The sequence below is a fragment of the Erinaceus europaeus genome, chromosome 5 (assembly GCF_950295315.1).
Source record: "Erinaceus europaeus chromosome 5, mEriEur2.1, whole genome shotgun sequence".
NCBI lineage: Eukaryota > Metazoa > Chordata > Mammalia > Eulipotyphla > Erinaceidae > Erinaceus > Erinaceus europaeus.
In genome coordinates, this window is record NC_080166.1 from 85765522 (window position 1) to 85785755 (window position 20234).

Genomic DNA, 20234 nt, shown 5'->3' on the forward strand with positions numbered 1-20234 from the left:
CATATACAAAAAAGCAGGTTCAAACCCCCCTGGTCCTCCATCTACAAGGAAAAATCTTCAGGAAGCTTGCAGCATTTCAGGAAGCTTGCAGCAATGCTGCAACTCTCTCTCTTTCTGCCACTCTGTCCCACCTTTCCTCTTAATTTCTCTTTGTATCCATAAAATGAAAGAGTGGGGGGGAGGGGTGAGGAAGAAGGAGGAGGAGGAGATAGAAAAATAAAAATTGGCTGCCAGAAGCAGTGAATTCATCCCAGTTCTCGCTCCCCACCTGCAGGGAGGTTGCTTCACAAGAGGTGAAGCAGATCTGCAGGTGTCTCTCTGTCCCCCTCCCTCTCTATCCCCTGTCCACCGCTAAATTTCTCTGTCCTACCCAGTAACATGAAAAAAGAAAAAGGCATCAAGGAGTAGTGGATTTGTAATTCTGGGACCGGCACTGAGCCCCAGTATGACCCTGGAGGCAGAGAGGGAGGGAGAGGGAGAGAAAGGGAGGGAGAAGGAGAGAGAAGGAGGGAGGGAGAGGAAGAGGGAGGGGGAGGGAGGGAGAGGAAGAGGGATGGAGAGGGAGGGAGGGAGAGGGAGAGGGAGAGGGAGGGAGAAGGAGGGAGGGAGAGGGAGAGGGAGAAGGAGGGAGAGGGAGAGGGAGAGGGAGAGGGAGAGGGAGAGGGAGAGAGAGGCCTGTAGCACTGCTTCAACACTCCTGAAGATTCCCCCCAGCAGGTGGGGGACCAAGGGCTTGAACCTGGGTGCTTGTGCATGGTAATACACATTGTTCTCTTTTTCTCTCTTGCAAATAAATAAATAAACTACACACACACACACACACACACACACACACACATGCACACACACACACACACACACACACACACATATATATATATAGAGAGAGAGAGCAATAAACACCAGAGCACTACTCCATCATCCATGGAGTTCTCTTGGTATCATCTGTGCTGCTCCCTGTGCTGCTCCCTGTGCTGCTCCCTATGATGCTCCCTGTGCTGCTCCCTGTGATGCTCCCTGTGATGCTCCCTGTGCTGCTCCCTATGATGCTCCCTGTGCTGCTCCCTGTGCTGCTCCTGGTGTTGCTCCCTGTGCTGCTCCTGGTGTTGCTCCCTGTGCTGCTCCTGGTGCTGCTCCCTGTGATGCTCCCTGTGCTGCTCCCTATGATGCTCCCTGTGCTGCTCCCTGTGCTGCTCCTGGTGCTGCTCCTGGTGTTGCTCCCTGTGCTGCTCCTGGTGCTGCTCCCTGTGCTGCTCCCTGTGATGCTCCTGGTGCTGCTCCTTGTGGTGCCCCCTGTGGTGGCAGGGGCTGAATCCAGGGCTTCATACATGGTATTAGGCATGTGCCTCATCTGCTCAGCCACCCCTTGTACCACTCCAAATTTCTCTTTTTAAAATTTTATTAGTGATTTAATATTGATTTACAACAATTTTATAAAAACAATCCAACCCATATTTACCAGGGGATAAAAGATTCACTCCATGGACATTCCCCCAACAAGAAAACCAAATAGGTATTCATTTATTCCTACTGGAGGCTCAGGAAAACAGAGTTTTTCAGAGAAAACATTAAAACTATTTGGATATCAGAGTAAGAAAAATGAAATTAGGTATTAATTTGAGTCCATTCATTTCCTCATAACTCAATTTAAAAGCTGAGATTTTTATGTTTCAGTCTTTTCCGTTCCCATTGAAAGTAGCAAAAGTATGGATTCATATAACAGGTGGCTTGAAAAGCAATGAAATATAATCAACTGTTGAGTATCACATTTCCAGAAAAGCAAGGGACCTGAGCATGATCCTCAGGCAACCTTTCTATTGGCATTAAAGTGTTCAAATTCCTCAATGGGATCCATATATCTTCTGAACCTGGGTTTAACCAAAACTTAAAAAAAATATTATTACCTATTTCATGCAGCTGAACTGGATGCTGGACTTTTTTTTTTTTTTTTGTAGTGTATCAACTAATAACCACTAAATTAAAGCCTCTAACCACACTAGATAATGGATATTTTCTAACAAGAGTAAAAGGTGAGAAGAAGAAAAGTTAAGCCGCTGCCATTTTATTGTGAAGAACAAATTTCTAGGAGAAAAATGTCTTAGTTTTTTAAGCTAAATCATATATATATTTCTTTTTATACATGTCAAATACCTTGTTGACTCTGACAAAATGTATACCTCTATTCTTGGATTTCTCTTTCTGCTTTAAGGTGGTAAGAAGACTAATATGAAATTAGTAGATTAAAGAAAAAACTCAGACACTAATATTCATTTGCAAGTGCAAAGATCAATGGCTAATCCACTCAAATGACCACACTAGTTGTTGTAGGGCTGCTTCACTGATTTTCAAGAGTGCCCAGGGAAGCAATCATAGGAAAAGCACAAGAACTCAAAGTAGAGGAAGTAGGTGGTATAAAAAGCTTAACACTACCAGAGTGCTAATGCTGCCACACTTGAGACATGTCAAGTTCAAATCTCATACAGTTAAAAAAACCAGCTAATTCACAGCCAACATGCTAAATGCCTTGAGCAATCCACTTAAGTACAGCCAGGCCTGGAAGAAAACATTCAACATGTAGAGCATTATGTTGACATTTTACTCTGAATATCACTAGTTTAAATAGACTCTGGAACAAAGTCGGGTACACAGCCACACACAAACACCCCATAGATAACCCAGTAACAACAACAACAATGACAGAAGATTCAGCCAAAACAAAACAAAACATGCTCAGTCACAGAGAAGGCTGAGAGGGAAAATAGCATTTTTTACAGCATTCTTACCAAAAGAACACAACAGAGTACACAAACTTCAAGCCAAGCTAGGTTGAATGTACAAGGGATTGTTTCTCCATGTTGTTTTCCAGACATCCTTCTTGACAAGGCTTTTGTTAGTGCTGACTAATGATCTGCTAAATGATGACAAGAAATCCAAAAGCCACTAGCAGCCACTTAAGATCAGTAACATTCGTTTCACAAATTTATTCCTTATTCTTTTTTCTTTTCAAAATTTGGAATAAGATTTTTACTTGAGAAAAACTGCTCTAAGTTCACCGTGTTTCCTAATCATTGGTTCCTTCCCTGTCCTCTCTGAATTGCTCACTCAAATTGGGGCAACCTCTCACAGTAACAGAGTTGTTTTCATGAAACTAAAATTGAAATCAAGTATAATTACATCTTGGAGCCTATGCAAGTAAGAGATCTGCAGGTTGGTGGAAGAGAATATATATTACAGTAGTGAGCTGGAATTGTATATGAAGTAGGAATATATTAAAAGAAGACCAACAACAACTAAAAATTATCAGGGATAAGAAAATCAAAGCAGTATGATCAAATAAAGGTAATCAATTGCAGTGGGTCATTCTCTTGAAATCCCTAGACAAGAGTGCAATTGCTCCCTAAAAGAAAACGTCATCATCCATCATTAACACATATACAAGGCCAGAAAAATATGAATGCATCTACAACCTGTGACACTAGCATCACCTTGAAAGTTTTAGAAAGCTTAAAACTTAAGGGAATTTCACAATTTTATTTACAGACATTTATTGATTAAAGAAAGACTAAAAGACCCTCCAACCAACTATGGACTCTAGAAAGTTTTATAAGAGCTGGAGCCATAATGACTATTTCCATTTCATATCATAACCACCCTCTACTCTTCTACCAGGTAGCATCTGTAACATGAACATGCGTCTTGCCTACAAAAGTTATTCCAAAAACAGATTACAGACTGCAGAAACTCTAGATCCTCTCCAACTCCATAATGCTCGTTTGTTCTCAAGATACATTACCAAGATGAAAAAGCCCAAACTGCTTGTGTAATTAAATCTAACAATTACTTTGCACTGAGGAAGCCAAGCAATTTGTTTTTAAATAAGTAAATTGGCTTAAAATGACCTTTGGGACCAGAAGGATTTAAACGGATAAAAGTCATTGGACGTTAGAACCTAATTTAGTTTCTCATAATCTTTCATGATTATTCAAAAGCAATACTTCACTGGACATAAGGATACTGAATCATATAGAATGTGAGACCGTACCCCTATGACTACAGTGCTATAAAACAAAATTTCCTCGACAGAAGTTTAACCAGAAATATACAGTGAATGATATCTTTGAGGAGGAAAAAAAGAACTATGGAGAGAGAAGAAGAAAAGTAAGGGTGGTTAAAAACTACCCTACAAAGGGGGTTGGGCGGTGGTGTGCCAGGTTAAGCATAAATAGTAAGAAGCACAAGGACCTGCCCAAGGATCCTGGTTCAAATCTCTGGCTCCTCACACCTGAAGGGGGGTTGAGTCACAAGTGGTAAAGCAGGTCTGCAGATGTCTTTTTCTTCCCCATCTCTCTCAATTTCTGTCTCTATCATATAAGAAATGGGAAAAATAGGGAGTTGGGAGGTAGCGCAGTGGGTTAAGCGCACATGGCACGAAGCACAAGGACCAGAATAAGGATCCGGTTTGCGCCCTCAGCTACCCACCTTCAGAGGAGTTGCTTCACAGGCAGTGAAGCAGTTCTGCAGGTGTCTATCTTTCTCTCTTCCCTCTGTCTTCCCCTCCTCTCTCCATTTCTCTCTGTCCTATCTAACAACGATGACATCAATAACAAAAATAATAATAACTACAATAAGGGCAACAAAAGAGAAAATAAATATTTTTAAAAATTATCCTACACTAACTTTATATTGTCCTGTATTTATTATGCATCTATAGCAATATCAAGCTTTTATGGTTATTTTACTCTTTCTGGTTAAAATAAAAGAGCTCTCTAACATTTATTAAAATATACATCTGCGTAGTCCGGGAGGTGATGCAGTGGTAAAGCTTTGGCCTCTCAAGCATGAGGTGGTGAGTTTGATCCCCAGCAGCACATGTGCCAGAGTGATATCTGGTTCCTTCTCTCTCCTCCTATCTTTCTCATAAATAAATAATAAAAAATACTTTAAAAATAAAAAATATACATCTGCATAGTCAATGATATGTCTGACTGATTAATAAATGAGACAAGAAAAGCTTTACTGACACAGTAAAGAATATGTCAGTTTCAATAACACAGAAAGGCTAAGATGGAAAAAGCACTTGATTTTAAGTTGGGAAGCCACACTTCTGTATCTGTTGATAATCTAAACTGTAAACTTTAGCAGGGGAATTTAAATCTTTGGATGTTCATTGCTATCTTGCAAAATAAAAGAGATCATGTTGGAAGAATCTGAGAGATAAACCCTCTTTATCTTTGACATTCTAAAATTTAAGAATCACCTATAACTTGTGGGAAGAGATGAAACAGATTAAAGAAAGGCTTGCAATGGTTGTTGGAATAAAGGATAATTTTTGTTGAAGGACAGTTTAGGGAAAGCAGCACCCCTACCCCTGCACCCTGCAGCAAGCCAGGAGAAGGAATTAGAGGCCAGGGCCAGAAGCACATCCAAGAGCAAATACCCTCTCTCAACCTGACTGCAAAGGCCATAAAATGCAGGTGAAGTATCTGAAGACAAAGGCTGAAGCACATCCCCTGAGGGCCCAGATCTTCCTCTGCAGGGACTAGAAAGCTTGGGAGACCAGGGGGTCCAGGCCTTTCCTCTGCCTGCATGGCTTGTACTATTTTCACCTGTTATTTTCTTACCTTCTCCTAATAAATGTTTATCTCACTGAAACACGACTGGATCTCTTGTGATTCTTCCCTGTAGAAGCATTAGAATCCCACCAGAGGGCTGGGAAATGGCCCCAGTTAGTTACACCCTCTTTCCCCTACATTGTAACTAAAGCTACAGGAACAAGGTGGCAGGACAGCTAAGAAAGGAGACATTCTAATTTGAATCTAGGCAGTTCTAATTTGGCAGAGTACTCTGTTAAAGAATTAAGTTAATCAGGCATTACCTTAGTATGCTATTTCACTTTTGGCTAATATAGACAATGATAAAACAAGATTTTTTGTCTGTGGTTGTACAAGATAAAGGGAAAAGGGTTTCAAGAGATGACAGCAGGTGAGGTATTGTGATAGCATGAAGGTCATACAAAGAGACTCTCAAGCCTAAAGCTCCTAAATTCCATTCCAGGTTCAACCACCACCCCCTTTGCACTCCCAACCTCTAAACCAGAGCTGAGCAGTGGCCTAGTTAAAAAAAAAAAAAGGGGGGGGGGGCGTAGCAATTCTAAATGGGAGAGAGTAGAGGAGATAGCATAATGGTTATGCAAAGAGATACATGCTGAGTTGAGCACAGCTCTGGTAAACTCCTTTAACAGAAGAGAAGGAAATAGAATTGCTGCTGGAATTGGTGACTGCAAGGGCATCACTACAACAGAATCTTATCTCCAGAGAAATCATATATATGTATGTTGGTCAATATAAAAGGATTATTGAGGGCAGGACTAGATAACATATATAATGGTTATGCAAAGAGACTCTTATGCCTGAGGCTCCAAAATCCCAGGTATAATCGCCCTCACCACCATAAACCAGAGCTGAGCAGTATTTATAAATAAAATAAAATTGATAAAAGATAATCATTACATCTAGGAGCTTAAAGAACCCTTGAATTTAGAATGCTTGTAATGGAAGGTAATACTACGAAACAATGGGTTAGACAATGGTCCAGGTATGTTCTATTAATTTAATCCAAGGCCAAGCAACTCAATACCACTGTGACAGTCATTTTCATTTTATTTTACTGTTTTATTTTTACCAGAGCACTGCTTTGTTCTGCTTTATGATGGTGCAGGGGACTGAACCTGGGACTTTGAAGCTTCAGGCATGAAAGTCTTTTTGTATATCCATTATGCTATCTCCCCTGCCCCACAGTCATTTTACACTTGGAGAAATTGAGGCTTCAGTTAAAAAATCTGTTTAAGGTCATTCAGCTAGCAAGTGTCAAAGCCACAACTTGGGCCTGGGCTTTCTTTTACCTAGTCCTGCATAATTATAGACAGACATCCAAGTAGGAGCAATTTTAAGTCATTTTGTTATTTGATTTATTATCACATGTATCCTTATAACTTGCTAATTACAGCAATCTAAGTAAAAGTTTATTATTATTCATAAAGTAGCACTTAATAATATCTAGTATACATATAAAAGTATTTTTATTATTTGTATATATTTATTTAACACTTCCACATTTCTGGATCATATGCTATTAAGTCATCGAAACTCAAACATCTGGTCTTATTGAATATAAGAATGAGGAGTATTTTATGTACTTACAAGCTGCTACAACAAAAATTAAATCAATAGTCAGAATAAAATATGGGTAAATCCTTAAACAGTGGCTTATAATTTTCAGTATACAAGCCTTTCACTTCTTAGGTTTATTCCAAGAGAATTGTTTTTACTGCTACAGCAAATGAGACTGATTTCTAAATTTATTCTTCTCACTTAGTGTTTGCGTAAAGGAATGCCATTGGTTTTTGTATATTAATTTTTTTTACCTCCCACCTTATCATATTGCTTAATAATTTCCAGGAGCTTCTGGGTGTATTCTTTAGGATTCCCTATGTATAGTATCATATTGGCCACAAAGAGTGATGGTTTGACTTCTCTTCCAACTTGTATCCTTTATTCCTTTCTCTTGCCTAATTGCTATGGCTAGAACTTCCAACACTAAGGTGAATGTTAATGGCAATAGTGGGCAGCCCTGTTTAGCACCTGAGCTAAGTGAAAATGCTTTCAGTTTCTCACCATTGAATGTGATGCTGGCTGTAGGCTTGCTGTGACCTAGATTTAGGAATTTTCTATTTATTCTCAATTCTTTTTGAGTAGTTTGATCATGATGTTGAAATAACCATGTGTTTTTTTTTTTGTTTGTTTTTGTTTCCTTTTGTTGATGTGGTAGATCACATTTATTAATGTGTGTATATTGAACCAGCCTAGCATCTCAGGGGTAAATCAAAATGGGTCATGATGTACAGTCTTAAGTGAGGTAAGCCCGAAAGAGAAGAATGAATATGGGATGATCTCACTCATGGGCAGAATTTAAGAAACAAGAACAGAAAGGGGAAGCAAAGTAAAACTTGGACTGAGGTTTGGTGTATTGCACCAAAGCAAAAGACTCTGGGAAGGGAGGACAAAGAGAGGACTGGGGGAGGGAGGCTTTCAAGTCCTTGTGCATAATGGTGGAAAAGGACTTAAGCTGGGAATGAGAGTGTTTTACAGACACCTATCATGGGGAGATGGGACAGTGTACCCACGTGCCAACAACCTGTAATGTAAAGCATTAACTCCCTTTCCCCCAAATAAATTTTAAAATTTATAAGGATAAATATTAATCAGAAAGTAAATTTATCAATCTTGCTATTTTCTGTTAATATACAAATAGGAGCAATGTTGATTTGCTACTTAGATAAGTCAACAAGAATGTAGCACACAAAAAGTTTTTCATAAAATGTTCAAGGGGAGGGAAAAAAAGGACTAGAATATTTTTCAAAGCTCTGCAAAGAACTGAATGATTAAACAAACAAAAGTACTCAAATATTGTATTATTTCACACATATTTCTTCATCTCTCCTACCCTCCACATAAAGTGGGAAAAATAGATGGAAAAAAAATGTATATAGAAATGTTAAGTGCTTGGGGGTACCACTCAGGAAAGGATAAATGAAAGAGCCATGAGAGAAATTAGTACTTACAGGCTAAATCTAGCTAGACTTTCTAATCTATCACTGATCCCGAAAGGGCACTAATAACATGTAAATGTGTGAATCAGAAAACACATTCAAGGCTGTTGATAAACTTGATAGGATAATCAGCACATGCTGACAGACTAATGAAACTGATGAACTGATAGGGCAGCTTATCTCCTGGGCCTTTTTTTTAGCTTGTCAAATGGAGGCTAATCAAAATGAATTAGGAGTTAGAGCCAACACTCAGAGGACTTCACCCATTTCATTAGGAGGTGAAGGAACTCTGAGAAAATCAGTCTCATGAACAATTGAAAGGGCAAAGACAGGTCAGCTGGTAGACCTTCATATAAAATTGAGCAGAGGGTAGCTACGATAATTATAGAAGAAATCTGGAATTTTATATTGAGTCAGGGCTCTCCTCCTAGCAAACTGTTAAAGAGAGAGCTTTTTAGAATCTGGGCAAAGCAGCTATCTCTCTCTATAATGGAAAGGAAGACAAAGGACTAAGCAATAACAACCCCAGGGACCCATTTATCTTTTTGTAGCCTATGTGAGCGCAGCATCTGTGTAGATATGAGAGGCAGATCCCAAGGTACCAGCCGAATTTTCAAGCCAATTTATTTACATAAAATAATCAAATGAAATTTCTGGAGTTGCTAACTATAGGGAATAATGTACTTTCTATTAACAAAGATGTCTGTTGACAAGTCTCAGAGTCCTTGCCTAGTTTCAAGAAAGACCCCATATCTAATAATTGAAGAAAATCAGGGATAAGGGGCTCCCAAGCATTGGTATAAAACTGAGCAACTAGAAGTGCTTGAGAGGAAGCTCAAGAAATGTCCTTTTATTATTCATCTTCATATGGATAAATACTCAGAATGAATACTGGAAAGTTTGTTCATTTGATGAATCTCTACATGTATTATGGGCACACACTTCATCCTAGTGGGTAGACTGATGGGGAAAATGCTGAACACGAAAAGACATGGTTTTAACTTATAAGAGTTGAAGGGCAAGAGCATATTTCATGCAACTCGATTTTGCCTTAATAATTATGCCAGAGAGAAAAAGGAATAAGCAACTAAAAATACTTCAGTGCCTTCCTTAGTATGAACAGTAAATCATTTCATCAGCTTACACGTAAGAGGTGGCAGGTGGGCCAAAGGCATAGAATGCATATATGAAACTCTTTCAAATTCTTGCTAGGCATATATATTCTAGTTTGGGATAGTTAGGAATTTTTTTTTCTTCTTATATGGACTCAAGTTATACAGACACTATCAAATTTCTCAAATTATAGGACATGAAGCATAAAATAATTCTAAAGACCATATAGTCTCATTAATTTTACATGCATGAAGGAATCCTAGGAATATTAAACAAATTAATCATGTCAAGTAAGAAGGGACAATCCAAATTTGTAATTTATGCTTTGCTGAAAAATACTGAAGGACCAAAACAGTTCATTCATTTCTTTTTCTTATCCAGAAACAGCAAAGTCAATCAATCTGTAGGGTACTGTAAGCTAAAAGCAATCTTCTCAAGAGCTTCATACTGAGAAGGCAGTTTGCAGTAGTCTCTACCACCCGAGAGATACAGTGACAATTCACAAAGCAACAGCACACCTGGAGATGTGTGGAGGTGATTTATTGGGAATTCTAATTCATTTACTCATATTCCTAAAACAAGGCATGAGCTGCCTTATATACATTCTGACTAATAGGAGAGCTGAGGTAACTACGGGGCTGAGAATGGCTCACAAGGCACAGCACATCTCACCATGTGCACAGCCCTTGTGCTGCTCCATGTCAGCACCAGAGTACCGGGAGGCTGCACAGGTAATGAAGTAGTGTTAGTGTCTCTTCCACTTTATCTCTCATCGTCTCTCACTAATTAGCTTGCTTCATATTAAAAAAAAAATTAAGATACTCAGGACTGGCTGACGGCTTGCCCAATAGAAAACACTCTTTGAGCCCTCAGTCACAAAATAGGAACACAGCTAGGGCAGGGGGAGTTTCATGAGTGAAACGGAGCTATGGGGTCTCTTCTCTTTCTCTCTCTTCCTCTGTCTTAAAAAATTATATAAGGGGCAGAGGAGGGCTGGGTGACAGCACACCTGGTAGAGCGCACATGTTACAATATGCATGAAAGAGGGTTCAAATGCCCAGGCCTCACCTATAGAAGAGAGCCTTCATGAGGGATGATGCAGTGCTCTCTCTCCTTCTCTCTTGATTTCTCTGTCTAGATCCAACAAATATGTAAGTAAAATATTTATGTTTTTGTGTTTTCTGGGAGTAGTATAATTATGCAGTCATGAAGCCCTGTGAAAACTCTAGTTGAAAAAATAACAAGTAAATAAAAAATATTCAGCTTAGGAGAGGAAATAATATCAGCAATCATTTAAGTTCTTTACTGTTGATTTAACTCTAAAAGTACACTTTAACACTCTAAAGAGTCTATCGTAATCTAAGTTCTATTTTAATAAGCAATTTGTTAACTTATTTCACAGTTTATAAGCATTAAACATCACAAATCTCTATATCACACCACATTCCTTTTTGAGGATTTTCTGATAAAAAAAAAAACCAGGATAACAATTATCATAAATTTGATCCATTTAAAAACATTTAAATGTCCTTTAATCAATTATTTCAATCTGCAGAGCCTAAGCAAAGCTCAATCATCTCTAGATGAATTAGAATAACAACTCTGAGGCCAATTTCTTGAGAATCACTATGTTAATGTATTTATTTGCTCTTGTCAGAATAAATGTGCTTGATAAAAACTTGAAAGTAGTACTTGATTGTGAATAAAGTTTTACCTTGAAAAGGATTAATGACAGGACTTTAAAAAAAAATTCATTTAACACAAGCACAGGTTTAAATGCCTCTACAGCAATTAAAACATTAGCATTTGACTTACCCATCATGTTATACAAACTCTGTGGGGCAAATTGCCTTGGCATTTTCTGAATAGCTTCCTTGTATACAATCAGGGCATCCTAAGGAAATAACAAAAAGTGGTAAGATGCAGGGATATTCAGTGAAAATTAAATAATAACATCCTTCCAAAATTAAAACCTCCCAATGCTATGTCTTCTGTTTGATTGCCACCAGGGTTATTAGTGTGGCCAGGGTCTGCACAGCAAAGCCATCACATCTGAAGACCATTTTACCCCTTATTTATTTGATAGAACGGAGAGAAGCTGAGGGGAAAGGGAGAGATAAAGGAAGACAGAGAGAGACATGTACAGCACAGCTTCACTACTCATGAAATGTCTCTGCAGGTGGGGACCAGAGGCTTGAACGTAGGTCCTTGGTCATGGTCCACTCAATGAGTATGTTACTGTGGTCCCTGCTGCCACTGCTACTTCTAACTGGCTCATTAAAGGGGAAGGGGGGCGACACCAAGATGTCCTTTGATAGCATGCTACCTTACTTTGCTTCATGCATATAAATACTCAACTTGGGTCACTGAAAATGTCATAAAATTTCTGTGTATCAAATTCTCAAGTATCAGCCATACTTTTATATTCAAACATAAATTTTCAGGCTCACATAGACCAGTCAAAAAAAGAAAAAAGAGGAAACAAGAAAGTATTACTTGGAAGGCATCAATGTTCAATCGAAGGACAGAGTTACTTTAAATCAGGGAAGCAAATAGTATCTACAGAAAATATTAACAGCTTTTTCTAGCTACTGAGGAGCAGTGAATATGCCAGATAGAACTATTTTAAAAATGAGTCCTGGTCATTATAATACAGTCTGAAAACACTGAGTAAAAATGTGGAGGAGTATGATCTATATGCGCAGAAGAAGGCAATATGCAGGCAATGAGAGAAGAAACTCATGGAGGTGTGCTTTGGGCTAGATAGAGAGAGGCCCCAGTTTTCCTCTCTCTCCAATTAAACTAACAAAATAAAATTAGTTTTCATGTTGTTGTTGGTAAAAAGAAGAACTAAAAGAAATAGGTAGAACTTGTATCAAATTACTTCCTTAGTATTCAGAACTTAAAACATATGTTATAATCAAACGTTGGTGTAAGATAACAAGATGACCCTATGGATTAGTTCATAACGATCAAAAAGACAGTGAAGAGTTTAGCATGAGAAGCAATGCACACTATTTCCCATTTTCAAACAGTTACAAAAATGGGCAGGAATATAGTTCAATGGCAGAGGGACCTTTCAAAGGTCTCAGCTATAGAAGGTCATCTGAGTCAATAGTCTAAAGGCAATATGGTTTAATAGACTAAAGAGTTCGGGTTTTATCAGATGCCACAGAGGCAAAGGAAAAAAAAAAAAGGAATGTTCTCCTTTAATAATACATAATTATTTTCACATGATTTTGATTTGGCCAAGTAAGTTTCAATTTAAGAACACTGGATTTTCAATCCCCACTCCACTGCCACCAAATAAGAAGAAAGTCATAAACTCTATTGGCAAAACTGGTTGAGAAATTTCCAGCAAAGGGGCAGGATCTAGTGGAGTCCACACATTACCATATGAAAGGACCTGGGTATAAGACCTGCTCCCTACCTGCAGGGAGGACACTTCACAAGTGGTGAAGCAAGTTTGCAGGTGTTCTTCTCCCCTTTTATCTACCCCTTCTCTGTCATTTTCTTTCTGTCCTATCAATTAAAATAATAAGAAAAATAAATTTTCAGTAAAGGAAATTGTTGTGGGGGGCAGGCAGTGGTGAACCTGGTTAAGTGCATACATTACATCAAGCAAAGCCCCAGGTTTAAGTCCCTGGCCTCCACTTGCAGAGAGAAAGCTTCACTAGTGGTGAACCAGGTCTGTATCTTTCTGTCTCTGTCTCTTTCTCTTTCCCTCTCTATCTCCCCATCCCCTCTCAATTACTTGCTGTCTCTATCTCATATATGTGTGTGTGTGTGTGTGTGTGTGTGTGTGTGTGTGTATTGCTGTGTTGTTTAGCAGGATTACCCCCCAAAAAATTAAATTCCCAATAAAACACATTATCACATATTCTTGTTTGTTTGTTTGGTTTGCCAGCAGGGTGATGCACACTTGGGAGTCAATGCAGTGAAGGCAAACTTGGTGCCTGCATGACTCTATCATGTGTTTCCCAGAAGCCCTTTCCTTCCTTCTCTCTCTCTTCCTTTTTCTTTTCTTTTTTATAATTTCCTTCCCTTTTGCTGCCCTTGTTTATCATCATGTTTGTTATTATTGTTGTTATTGCTACCGCTGTTGTTGGATAAGACAGAGAGAAATGGAGAGAGGAGGGGAAGACAGCGAGGGGGAGAGAAAGACACCTGCAGACCTGCTTCACTGCCTGTGAAGGGACTACCCTGCAGGTGGGGAGCCAGGGCTCCGGATCCTTGCGCTTCACGCCACATGCGCTTAACCCACTGCACCACCTCCCACCTTCCAGCTCCCTCTTTCTTTTTCTTTTGTTTTCTGGTAATAGGTTAGAAACAGAGAGAAGGGGGCACTCAAGGCAGAATGAACGCTACTTTCCAAGATGGCGATGGAGAGAGGAGGGAAGGAGATGAAGGAGATGAAAACCCAATTCACTACCTGGGAAGGTCTTTACAAGCTGCTGCTGCACACTGAGTACAGCCGGCCCAACCTGGTGCCCTTCAACTCCCAGGGGTCCAACCCAGTCCACTTCTCCTTCCTCAACCTCAACGATCAGTCCAGCAAGGATGACCGCCTCCACTTCAGTGTGGGCTGGGAGCTTTACTTCTCTATCTACAAGGGGGTCCTCAAGGGAGGGCTTTGCTGTTAAAATCACTTTGCAGAAAGCACCATGTGATCATCCTTCAAAGGCATCATCCCTTGTAAAAGGAGCGACTTTTCTGAGCTTTGCCTCCACTGGCTCCGGAACCAAGTTCTCCTGGAGGACGCCTTGCTGTTTGTTGCTGAGTGAGGTCTTTGACTGGATGCTGGGAAGAGTGAGGAGACAGACCACTGTCCCAGCACTTTGCTGGGCAGGGGAAAAGGCCGCCCCAGATTCTCGCAGCTCAAAGTTTGGCTGTTGCGGACGCCACTGATGTATAACATTTCTGAGCTTAAACACTCTCTGGTATAGAGTAGGTCCAGATCAGTTATTTGTTTATTTATCTATTTATCTATCTATTTATTTTGCTTTTTTATTTTTTATTTTTATTTATTTATTTGCCCTTTTGTTGCCCTTGTTTTTCTTTTCTTTATTGTTGTTGTAGTTATTATTGTTGTTGATGATGATGATGTCATCATTGTTATATAGGACAGAGAGAAATGGAGAGAGGATGGGAAGACAGAGGGAGAGAAAGATAGACACCTGCAGACCTGCTGCACAGGGCCTGAGAAGTGAGTCCCCTGCAGGTGGGGAGCAGCCGAACCAGGATCCTTACACCCGGGCCTTGCACTTTGAGCCAAGTGTGCTTAACCCACTGTGCTACCACCCAACTCCCTTATTTATTTTTTAACTTGGTAACAAGAGCTGGAGACAGGACAGGGATGTCTCAATGTAGCAAAGTTGATTTATTAGTTTGCTGTTTGTGGAAAAAAAAAGAAAGAAAGAAAGAAACATAGGGAAGGAGACAAGGAAGGAGAAAGAGAGAGAGAGAAGAAAGAGACATATGCAGCAGTTTCCCAACTTTTGTCTCCCCCACCTTGCCCCGCCCCCGGTAATTGGGGACCTGGTACATGGTACTGTGTATGCTCTACCGGGTATACCACCACCTGGCCCTATCACACTTGTTTTTCAAGAGATCACAGAATCCTGCAATGGCATCATCCACTAGAAAGTATGGAGACCAGGCTGGAACAAGGAAGTAGGAGGAGGAAAATGGGGTTTGCTCTGACCTCATAGTGTCCCTGCTCATGGTAAAGCTTTCCCAGGTTGTACAAGCAGCTGGTGACAGAGCTCCTGTGTGCGTGAGGGTCCTTTAGATTTTCATCAGGGATCTCGGAACACTTCAGAAATGTGCGTCTGGCTTCTTCTGTCTTTCCTTGGTTCATCAGAATAATGCCAGTATTTAAATAGGCAGCTGGTGGGAGGGGATTACAAACAGAAATATGAAAAGGCAAACATGGTGGGGAAAGAAAGTTACCTTTACATTAGTCTCTATTCATGATTTTCTGTATTTAAAAGGAAATTAACAACCTAAGGAATTAATATATTTATATAAGAACAATAATACAGTTAAGAAGTGCAGATGTCACCAAAAATATATGAAGTAACTCTCATGGAGCTCAAAGTGTTTTGAGCACAAAAAAACCAAAAGAGTGAAGTAGTATCAAAGTATATTTTAAAATAATAAGCTATTATCAGAATATGATTAAATTGAAAGAGATGTAATAGAGGCTTATGAAGTGACTAAATTAGGACTTCCATGGCCTCCTCCCCCCACACACACCTTTTCCAATCTGCAACTCACCAAAATAAGCTCCATGGATAAAGAAGGATGGAAATATGTCTTTTAAATGAATTTGCATTGTGAGCTGGGTAGATAGCAAAATAGTTATGCAAAAAGACTTTCCGGCCTGAGGCACTAAATGTCCCACGTTCAATCCCTAGCACCACCAGAAGTTAGAGCTGAGGAGTGTTCTGGTTTAAACAATAATGATAATAGTATTCCATCCCTGGGGGCAAAGTAGGGTGGAAACAGTTTTTTTCTAAAAGAACTTGCATATGGGCTGGGGAAATGGCAAAGTAGTAGTTGATCAAGAAAACTTTCCTGCTTAAGGCAACAAAGGTCCCAGGTTCAATCCCTAGCACCACCCGATGCCAGAGCTGAGCAGTGCTCTGGTAAAAATAAAATACATACAATAAAATAAAGGTTATATGCTACTTACAAGCCAGTGTAGGCCTGCTCCCAATGGCCAGTTTGTAGTAATGCAGAGCTTCTGCAAACCTGCTGTTCTCCTGTAGAAGCAACCCCCTGCAGGAAGAGAGAAGAAACCCAGAGTCAGGACTCTATTGGACTCTATCACTATAAGCTCAGCCACAGCTTTTTTTCTATTGCAAAAACAAAGCTGGCTAATGAGGGTTATAAGAAATGTCAACCTGGCCCCAGGAAAACACATTCTAAAGAAGAAGGAAATGATTCCTCAGGAGCGAAAATACTGGAGGGGTGTCACTTGCATTTTTGTTGCATGCAAAAGCATCAAGTGTTTCCACAAAGCTCTTCACCCCAACTGAACTTTTCCCCCTTTTCCAACAATCTTCCTTCCCTCTTCCCCTAGAACTAACTATAAGCCACCTGGATTTCTTCTCAGAGCATTTACCCACCCACCCACTCTCCACCTTTTTTTTTTTTTTTTTTTGGGTCATTGCTTCAAAGAAGCCACGTTGTAAGATATATACATTTTAAAATGAGACACCTCTCTTATGAGCCATATTGCATGGAGAATAACTGTTCCATGTCTGCCCTGAAAGGCAAAAGGTAATCTGAGTAAATAGATTCAAGAGTCAGATTCTTTTAAAATCATTTTTATGAGAGGGTGAATGGTTTATAGTGCAGCTGGGTACAATTTCTATTTTCTCCTTGAAAGTTCTCTGCAGAACACTCTCACCCCAAACATAGATGCTTTCCCACCATCATGTACCAGAACCCCTTTGTCTCTTCCTCCCACTTCCCCAGAATCCTTTGCTTTAGTGCAGTACATCAAACTCAGTCCGCTTCACTTTGTGCTTTTCCTCTCTGTACTTCTTTCTTATTGGGCAGAGACAGACAGAAATTGACAGGGGAAGGAAATAAAGCAGGAGAGAAACAGAGAGAGACTGACAACTCTACTTCACCACTCGTGAAGCTTTCCCCCTGCAAAATGGGGACCAAGGGCTTGAACCAGAGTCCTTGTGTGCTGTAATGTATATGCTTAACCAGGGGCACCACCACCTGGCCCCTCTGTACTTATTTCTTAAGTTCCATTTAGAATTAACAATTTTACCAGACATGATCAAGACAAAGGAGACATGGGGAAGACTGTCTTATGTTATTATTTCCAGGTTAGTTGGATTTCATCCAATATGCATGGATTTCTGAGCATCGGACTCTTTTCAGTTGACAGCTGTGAGACCAGAATGTATGGGCCTCCCCAGGAAGCCCTGAAGGCAGCAATGCTCTCCCAGCCATTCCAGACTCTGTCCTCGTGACTTCCACGAGAACCAATTACAATCATAGCTGTGAAAATACAGTGTCAGGGCACACTAGACTGAGCTCCAAAAATTCATGCAGAGGCTTTGCCAGCCTATCTTTTGTCTCTTGTAATCAGCAAAGGAGCTTTAGGACAGGCCTTTAGGCCTCAGTAGTGTGGTTATCAGCTTCACTTCAAACTGTAGACCTCACTTGTTAGATGCTGAAGACTACTAAAAAAGAGGTTTACACAAAGGATAAGGCCACTTGCAAAACTCAGCATTTGACATAGTATTTTAAAATACTCAGTCCATTATTTCACTGGTATCACTGAGAACATATTTGGAATAAATCATTTTGAAATGAAACTATTCTCATTTCTATCATCAGCATATATTAATATCATCCTCTAGCATTATTATTTTTTTTAAAAAAGTCATTTGAATAGCACGAATAATCCTTAAATACACAAGCAACACTGGCATAGACACACAATGGATATTTCCAAAAAAAAAAAAAAGGAAAAAAATTAACTAAGACCATGAGGATGAAATGCAATGCTATTAAGTATAAAGTTTAGGTGCTAGGAACCAAGAAAAATGAAGTGTTTGTAAAAATTGTCAGCAGAACTGATAAAATATGTGCACACTTTTCAAGAAAGGATTTTTACAATAGTAATATATGTCTGTACATATATGCTATACTGTTTTACAGCTAACTAAGTTCACACACATTATTTCCTTTTAGAACCTTATCTGCACTGTCTCTGTTACTTTGCTTAGAGATTCAGATAAAGAGGCTCCTGACCTTTCATTCATCTAAAGCTACTGGCAGTGAGGGGAAATGCCACCCTGGTGTTCAGTCCTACTATTTCTACCATCTGTGAGATGGTAAACTTCCTCCAAGCATCCTTCTTTATTCAATAATCACCATTCTTATTTATCATTATAGTTTTCTTTTCCCTTAAGACTACCGAAGTGTTCAGGTGTCTGTTAGCACAGAAAAGAAGAAAAATCTTTCATCTACTCCTGCATCCCTCACTTATTACTGCTAACTACTGCTCCTCACTTCAAAGTAACATTTCCTTTATGGATAAGTCTCCCCCTCCCTTTTTATTTTAAAATGAAAGCGTGATAAGGGAGAAATATACACAGAGAGAGAGGAAGAGAAACCAGAGCACTGCTCAACTCTGGTTTATGATGGTGCTGGGGATTGAGCCCGGGGCCTTCAGAGCCTCAGGCATGAAAGTCATTTGCAGAGCCATTATGCTGTCACCCCTACACAGTAATATAAATATTCAGTGAGGCAAATCTCATTCACCTTCAACCCACTTTAGGATTGAACCCAATAATTTTCCTGAAATGTCTTATCTAACTTTATTATCATCTCACTCCCCCAATGTTACAGTTGTATGAAACAGCCAAACAAATACAGAATTTGTGATTACTTAACTCATCTTCCTTACTAAAAAAATCTTACTTTCTTGGCTTCTGAAAAACCAGCTTTCCTCTTTCCCTAGGATTATCCTAAAGTGAATCAAGAAAAGTATCCCTTGAAGGGCATTCATGCATTCATTAAAAAGAAGTTACCTTTACACAGGCCTTCACATATATATCTATATTTTAACAATCCAGTCTCTGCATGTGTTGACTGTCATCAATTTTGAAGTACTGATCTCTTTCCTGATGTCCAGATATATTTTATTTTTCATTTATTTATTTATTTTTAATTTTACAGAACAGAGAGAAACTGAGAGGGAAGGACAGATAGAAAGGGAGAGAGATACAGATACCTAAAGTCCTGTTTCTGCACCTGTAGGTGAAGACCAGGGGCTTGAACTCAGGTCCTTGTTGCACACGTGGCAATGTGTGCACTCAACCAGATACACCTTGACATAGCCCAGATTAATTTTACATCAGCCTAAGTGCTTACTGGAATTTCAAATTTCAGATCATTAAGAACTGAAAATAGCATTTTTAATTTAAAAACTGAGAAAATAAAAATGAGAGAGAAGCAAGCAGCACCAGATGTGAAAAAAACAGAATCTTGGTTATTGCTCTTTTTTAAAGTTTCTAAAGCTCACTGCTCCTTGTTTACTTTTTTTAAAAAAGTTTTTGATTATTTATTGTTTTAGATACAGAGAAACTGAGCGAGAAGATGGAGGGAAGGAGAGAGAGATTCTTTCAGATAAGATTGGGCATATTCAGGGTGGTATGGCTGTGAGTGAGAAACACCTTCAGCACTGCTCCACTGCTCCTGAAACAGTGGGTGGGAACGTGGGACCAGGAGTTGGAACCCTTGTCCCTGCACAGGGTAACATGTGCACTCTACTGGGTGCAGCATCCTTATTCCATATTTCCTAAGACTTTTTTTATGCTATCCCTGAAGGTTCATCTTTTTGACTCCACTAGGGTCCTTTTTATCTTTCCTTTCACCTAACTGAAACAGTCCACTAATTAGTCTCTGTAAAACTGCATTTCTAAATGGCCATCATCTGCTGGGCTAGCTAGAAAGATCAGAAGTGAAAGAGAGGGGC

The 20234-nt window shown here is 39.5% G+C and overlaps 2 protein-coding genes across 4 annotated transcripts in view; one reads left to right on the forward strand and one right to left on the reverse strand.

Annotated features, from left to right (window-relative positions):
• TMTC2 (transmembrane O-mannosyltransferase targeting cadherins 2) overlaps positions 1 to 20234 on the reverse strand; it is a 538840-nt gene that overhangs the window by 155657 nt on the left and 362949 nt on the right. For all 3 annotated transcript variants that reach the window (XM_060191458.1, XM_060191459.1, XM_060191460.1), the window contains 3 exons: positions 16419 to 16504; positions 15426 to 15610; positions 11537 to 11615 (listed from right to left, as the gene is read on the reverse strand). In XM_060191458.1, coding sequence (XP_060047441.1) covers positions 11537 to 11615; positions 15426 to 15610; positions 16419 to 16504 — 350 coding nt within the window. The remainder of the gene's footprint in view (positions 1 to 11536; positions 11616 to 15425; positions 15611 to 16418; positions 16505 to 20234) is intronic.
• Positions 14098 to 14364, forward strand: LOC103108304 (WD repeat-containing protein 20-like). Its single transcript, XM_060191910.1, has one exon. It carries the CDS (start codon positions 14098 to 14100, stop codon positions 14362 to 14364), a length of 267 nt encoding a protein of 88 aa, XP_060047893.1.